Source organism: Caretta caretta, chromosome 6 (assembly GCF_965140235.1).
Source record: "Caretta caretta isolate rCarCar2 chromosome 6, rCarCar1.hap1, whole genome shotgun sequence".
Lineage (NCBI taxonomy): Eukaryota > Metazoa > Chordata > Testudines > Cheloniidae > Caretta > Caretta caretta.
In genome coordinates, this window is record NC_134211.1 from 33,926,722 (window position 1) to 33,933,760 (window position 7,039).

Genomic DNA, 7,039 nt, shown 5'->3' on the forward strand with positions numbered 1-7,039 from the left:
CGCCAATGTGATATGGCCGTGAAAAAAGCTAATGCGGTCTTGGGATGCATCAGGCAAGGTATTTCCAGTGGAGATAAGAAGGTGTTAGTACTGTTAGACAAGGCACTGATGAGACCTCACCTGGAATACTGTGTGCAGTTCTGGTCTCCCATGTTTAAGAAGGATGAATTCAAACTGGAACAGGTACAGAGAAGGGCTACTAGGATGATCTGAGGAATGGAAAACCTGGCTTATGAAAGGAGACTCAAGGAGCTTGGCTTGTTTAGCCTAACCAAAAGAAGGTTGAGGGGAGATATGATTGCTCTCTATAAATATATCAGAGGGATAAATACTGGAGAGGGAGAGGAATGATTTAAGCTCAGTACCAATGTGGATACAAGGACAAATGGATATAAACTGGTCATCGGGAAGTTCAGACTTGAAATTAGACGAAGGTTTCTAACCATCAGAGGAGTGAAGTTTTGGAATAGCCTTCCAAGGGAAGCAGTGCAGGCAAAAGACCTATCTGGCTTCAAGAATAAACTCAATAAGCTTATGGAGGAGATGGTATGATGGGATAACATGGTTTTGGCAATTAATTGATCTTTAAATATTCATGGTAAATAGGCCCAATGGCCTGTGATGGGATTTTAGATGGTGTGGGATCTGAGTTACTACAGAGAATTCTTTCCTGGGTATCTGGCTGGTGAATCTTGCCCATGTGCTCATGGTTCAGCTGATCACCATATTTGGGGTCGGGAAGGAATTTTCCTCCAGGGCAGATTGGAAGAGGCCCTGGGGGTTTTTCGCCTTCCTCTGTAGCATGGGGTACGGGTCACTTGCTGGAGGATTCTCTGCACCTTGAAGTCTTTAAACCATGATTTGAGGACTTCAATAGCTCAGACATAGGTAAGAGGTTTTTTGCAGGAGTGGGTGGGTGAGATTCTGTGGCCTGCATTGTGAGGGAGGTCAGACTAGATGATCATAATGGTCCCTTCTGACCTTAATATCTATAAATCTATAAAGAAATGTTAAAAGAGTTCAGTGGCTTTTGAACAGAAGGCACCAAGTCTCTGCAGCTTCCAGTGGTGCTGTCCAGAACCAGCCCATCACTACGTATTTCATGAAGTGAGTTTTTGACTTCTTTTTTTATAGCATTTGTTTTAGGCATACTGCCCCTTCTCTTTTTTCAATCTAAGCACCCACTTTGAGGCCCTAGACACAAGACTGTATCCAGACAAACAACTGAAATAAGGAGGAAAGAGGCCTTTCTAGTGGTTAAAACAGGGCCTGGGAGTCAGAACTCTTGGGATGGATCTGAACGTGTGCACACACCCATGCTAGTACTCCAAGGTAATATTTTTATAAAGGTAATGATCTGATTAATAATAAAAAACAAGTGTTTATCAAAGTGCCTAAAATTTATTTACACAATAGACTGAATCCTACAGAAACAATGGTATTTGGGAGTGGCAAGTCATATCATCTTGTCCCAATCTGATTGCACTATCTCCTAGCAACACAGGAAATAACTCATATTACAAGTACACAAGGGCAACGAAGAATGATTTATTATGTTCACCACACTGCAAGACTGTTGGAAACAAATTATAGTTTTTCCAAGGAATGTTGTTAGAACTCACAGATTAAAGGATTTTTCTGCTTTCAACAATGTGGTGCATCTTTAAACCCTTACTGCCACCTGCTGTCTACTGAAGAAAAACTAACTCCCAATTTAAACTTATTCCTGGATATGGCACAGTGCTGCTACTGCCCTCAGGGACACCTGAATTTAGAAGAGAATTCTGAATCTGGACTAGGCTGGTTATTCAAGACTGTTTAAGGCAGGGGATCCAATTCTCCATTCCTTCTGAACGCCACTCAGTATAAGAGCAGAAGGGGCTTTACAACAACTTTCCATATTCTGGGGCTGGGTGGGGTGAGATGCCGGAGAACTACTTTGCCCCTAGTGAAGATTAGAGCAACCTCACAACTTACACTTGGCTCTCAACAGTCCCCAAGTGCTCTCTGGTTATACTTGCCTCATTCTTCTGGCCCACATCCTATACTTGGGGCTACAAGAAAGGCAGCATGGAACTCTGAGACACCCAGGGTGCCTCTTCGTGCCAGGGTGTTCCCTGGGTATTCCCAAGCCTGAGTTTCACTAGCTATATATCATAAAAAGGGCCAACGTTGGCATGAAGAATCTGTGTCCTATGCATGTTGTAGGAGTGATGTATTTGGTTTATGAGGGAAGGGGCTAGAGTATTGATGACCATGACTCTATGTATTTCCTTATCTTGCATCTATGAATGGAATAAAGTGAATGGCAGCCACAAGGAGAGTTTGCATGCCTTTTCACATGGATGACAAGTTGCACAAAAGCTGGAAGGTATCTTGAGAGGTTGTCTATTCCAGCCTCCTGCACTGAGGCAGGACCAAGTGAACCAAGACTATTCCTGACTTAGCCCTGGTCTACACTAGGACTTTAGGTCAAATTTAGCAGCGTTAAATCGATGTAAACCTGCACCCATCCACACAATGAAGTCCTTTATTTCGACTTAAAGGGCTCTTAAAATCGATTTCCTTACTCCACCCCTGACAAGTGGATTAGCGCTTAAATCGACCTCGCCGGCTCGAATTTGGGGTACTGTGGACACAATTCGATGGTATTGGCCTCCGGGAGCTATCCCAGAGTGCTCCATTGTGACCGCTCTGGACAGCACTCTCAACTCAGATGCACTGGCCAGGTAGACAGGAAAAGAACCGTGAACTTTTGAATCTCATTTCCTGTTTGGCCAGCGTGGCAAGCTGCAGGTGACCATGCAGAGCTCATCAGCACAGGTGACCATGATGGAGTCCCAGAATCGCAAAAGAGCTCCAGCATGGACCGAACGGGAGGTACGGGATCTGATCGCTGTTTGGGGAGAGGAATCTGTGCTATCAGAACTCCGTTCCAGTTTTCGAAATGCCAAAACCTTTGTCAAAATCTCCCAGGGCATGAAGGACAGAGGCCATAACAGGGACCCGAAGCAGTGCCGCGTGAAACTGAAGGAGCTGAGGCAAGCCTACCAGAAAACCAGAGAGGCGAACGGCCACTCCGGGTCAGAGCCCCAAACATGCCGCTTCTATGATGAGCTGCATGCCATTTTAGGGGGTTCAGCCACCACTACCCCAGCCGTGTTGTTTGACTCCTTCAATGGAGATGGAGGCAATACGGAAGCAGGTTTTGGGGACGAAGAAGATGATGATGATGATGAGGTTGTAGATAGCTCACAGCAAGCAAGCGGAGAAACTGGTTTTCCCGACAGCCAGGAACTGTTTCTCACCCTGGACCTGGAGCCAGTACCCCCCGAACCCACCCAAGGCTGCCTCCTGGACCCAGCAGGCGGAGAAGGGACCTCTGGTGAGTGTACCTTTTAAAATACTATACATGGTTTAAAAGCAAGCATGTGAAAGGATTACTTTGCCCTGGCATTCGCGGTTCTCCTAGATGTACTCCTAAAGCCTTTGCAAAAGGTTTCTGGGGAGGGCAGCCTTATTGTGTCCTTCATGGTAGGACACTTTACCACTCCAGGCCAGTAACACGTACTCGGGAATCATTGTAGAACAAAGCATTGCAGTGTATGTTTGCTGGCATTCAAACAACATCCGTTCTTTATCTCTCTGTGTTATCCTCAGGAGATTGAAATATAATTCATGGTCACCTGATTGAAATAGAGTGCTTTTCTTCAGGGGACACTCAGAGGAGCCCATTCCTGCTGGGCTGTTTGCCTGTGGCTAAACAGAAATGTTCCCCGCTGTTAGCCACAGGGAGGGGGGAAGGTTGAGGGGGTAGCCACGCGGTGGGGGGAGGCAAAATGCGACCTTGTAATGAAAGCACATGTGCTATGTATGTAATATTAACAGCAAGGATTACCCTGAAAGGGTGTAGCCACTGTTTTATAAAATGTGTCTTTTTAAATACCGCTGTCCCTTTTTTTTCTCCACCAGCTGCATGTGTTTCAATGATCACAGGATCTTCTCCTTCCCAGAGGCTAGTGAAGCTTAGAAAGAAAAAAAAACACACTCGCGATGAAATGTTCTCCGAGCTCATGCTGTCCTCCCACACTGACAGAGCACAGACGAATGCGTGGAGGCAAATAATGTCAGAGTGCAGGAAAGCACAAAATGACCGGGAGGAGAGGTGGTGGGCTGAAGAGAGTAAGTGGCAGGCTGAAGAGAGGGCTGAAGCTCAAATGTGGCGGCAGCGTGATGAGAGGAGGCAGGATTCAATGCAGAGGCTGCTGGAGGACCAAACCAGTATGCTCCAGTGTATGGCTGAGCTGCAGCAAAGGCAGCTGGAGCACAGACTGCCACTGCAGCCCCTCTGTAACCAACCACCCTCCTCCCCAAGTTCCATAGCCTCCACACCCAGACGCCCAAGAACGCGGTGGGGGGGCCTCTGGCCAACCAGCCACTCCACCACAGAGGATTGCCCAAAAAAAAGAAGGCTGTCATTCAATAAATTTTAAAGTTGTAAACTTTTAAAGTGCTGTGCTTAAAGTGCTGTGTGGCATTTTCCTTCCCTCCTCCACCACCCGTCCTGGGCTACCTTGGTAGTCATCCCTCTATTTGTGTGATGAATGAATAAAGAATGCATGAATGTGAAGCAACAATGACTTTATTGCCTCTGCAAGCGGTGATTGAAGGGAGGAGGGGCGGGTGGTTAGCTTACAGGGAAGTAGAGTGAACCAAGGGACGGGGGGTTTCATCAAGGAGAAACAAACAGAACTTTCACACCATAGCCTGGCCAGTCATGAAACTGGTTTTCAAAGCTTCTCTGATGCGTACCGCGCCCTCCTGTGCTCTTCTAACCGCCCTGGTGTCTGGCTGTGCGTAACCAGCAGCCAGGCGATTTGCCTCAACCTCCCACCCCGCCATAAACGTCTCCCCCTTACTCTCACAGATATTGTGGAGCACACAGCAAGCAGTAATAACAGTGGGAATATTGGTTTCACTGAGGTCTAAGCGAGTCAGTAAACTGCACCAGCGCGCCTTTAAACGTCCAAATGCACATTCTACCACCATTCTGCACTTGCTCAGCCTGTAGTTGAACAGCTCCTGACTACTGTCCAAGCTGCCTGTGTACGGCTTCATGAGCCATGGCATTAAGGGGTAGGCTGGGTCCCCAAGGATACATATAGGCATTTCAACATCCCCAACAGTTATTTTCTGGTCTGGGAATAAAGTCCCTTCCTGCAGCTTTTGAAACAGACCAGAGTTCCTGAAGATGCGAGCGTCATGCACCTTTCCCGGCCATCCCATGTTGATGTTGGTGAAACGTCCCTTGTGATCCACCAGAGCTTGCAGCACTATCGAAAAGTACCCCTTGCGGTTTATGTACTCGGCAGCTTGGTGCTCCGGTGCCAAGATAGGGATATGGGTTCCGTCTATGGCCCCACCACAGTTAGGGAATCCCATTGCAGCAAAGCCATCCACTATGACCTGCACATTTCCCAGGGTCACTACCCTTGATATCAGCAGATCTTTGATTGCGTGGGCTACTTGCATCACAGCAGCCCCCACAGTAGATTTGCCCACTCCAAATTGATTCCCAACTGACCGGTAGCTGTCTGGCGTTGCAAGCTTCCACAGGACTATCGCCACTCGCTTCTCAACTGTGAGGGCTGCTCTCATCTTGGTATTCATGCGCCTCAGGGCAGGGGAAAGCAAGTCACAAAGTTCCATGAAAGTGCCCTTACGCATGCAAAAGTTTCGCAGCCACTGGGAATCGTCCCAGACCTGCAACACTATGCGGTCCCACCAGTCTGTGCTTGTTTCCCGAGCCCAGAATCGGCGTTCCACAGCATGAACCTGCCCCATTAGCACCATGATGCATGCATTGTCAGGGCCCATGCTTTCAGAGAAATCTGTGTCCATGTCCTGATCACTCACGTGACCACGCTGATGTCGCCTCCTCACCCGGTATCGCTTTGCCAGGTTCCGGTGCTGCATATACTGCTGGATAATGCGTGTGGTGTTTAATGTGCTCCTAATTGCCAAAGTGAGCTGAGCGGCCTCCATGCTTGCCTTGGTATGGCGTCCGCACAGAAAAAAGGCGCGGAACGATTGTCTGCCGTTGCTCTGACGGAGGGAGGGGCGACTGACAACACGGCTTACAGAGTTGGCTTCAGGGAGCTAAAATCAACAAAGGGGGTGTCTTTACATCAAGGAGTATTTCAGGCAGGACTTCACGGAGGGTTCCAATAAGAAATGGTGCACCTAAGTTATTGTTCTTATTGGAACAAGGAGGTTAGCCTGGCCTCTGATTGATACATGGCTAGATTTACCTCGCTGCACCTTCTCTGTGAGTGACTGCAGTGTGACCTAGAGGAATGAGTCCCCTAGACAGGGGAGGGGGAGAAGCAAATGAGTACAAAACAAATCTGGTCTATTTCTTGTTTTGATCCACTCCATCTATCTTTTACATCTTTGGCTGGCAGCAGACGGTGCAGAAGGACTGCATGCCATCCACATCTCATGGCTGCTCGGCAGAAGATGGTACAGTACGACTGCTAGCCATCCTCATCTCTTGCCTGCCTGGCAGAAGATGGTACAATACGACTGCTAGCAATCCTCATCTCTTGCCTGCCTGGCAGAAGATGGTACAGTACGACTGCTAGCAATCCGTATCGCCTGCCTGCTCACCATAAGACGGTTCAATAGGACTGACTGCAGGACTAAAGAGAATGACCTGGTCAAGTCACTCCAAATTTAGTCCCTGCGCCCATGTCTGCCCAGGCGCTCCCAGCCAACGTGGCCAGGAGCACCTCGGACACGACGAGGACGACTACCAGTCATACTGCACCGTCTGCTGCCAGAAGGCAATGGGTTGCTGCTACTGTGTAGCAAAGCCGTACCGCGTCTGCCAGCACCCAGGAGACATAGGGTGACGGTTACCTGAGCGGGCTCCATGCTTGCCGTGGTATGGCGTCTGCACAGGTAACTCAGGAAAAAAGGCGCGAAACGATTGTCTGCCCTTGCTTTCACGGAGGTAGGGAGGGAACGGGGGCCTGAC

At 48.5% G+C, this 7,039-nt stretch overlaps 1 protein-coding gene across 1 annotated transcript; it reads left to right on the forward strand.

Moving 5' to 3' along the window:
• Window positions 1-2,631: 2,631 nt before the first annotated feature.
• On the forward strand, window positions 2,632-4,510 carry LOC125637766 (uncharacterized). The gene is made up of 2 exons (XM_048852758.2): window positions 2,632-3,385; window positions 3,973-4,510. The coding sequence occupies exons 1-2, from the start codon at window positions 2,803-2,805 to the stop codon at window positions 4,491-4,493; spliced, it is 1,104 nt and encodes a 367-aa protein (XP_048708715.2). The 5' UTR covers window positions 2,632-2,802; the 3' UTR covers window positions 4,494-4,510.
• The last annotated feature ends 2,529 nt before the right edge of the window (window positions 4,511-7,039 follow it).

What these genes read in the sequence shown, in the direction of transcription:
- LOC125637766 (XM_048852758.2), top strand. Translation starts at nt 2,803, where the DNA reads ATGCAGAGCTCATCAGCACAGGTGACCATGATGGAGTCCCAGAATCGC. An exon ending in AGGCGGAGAAGGGACCTCTG is followed by an intron (nt 3,386 to 3,972) that starts GTGAGTGTACCT and finishes TTTCTCCACCAG; the next exon opens with CTGCATGTGTTTCAATGATC.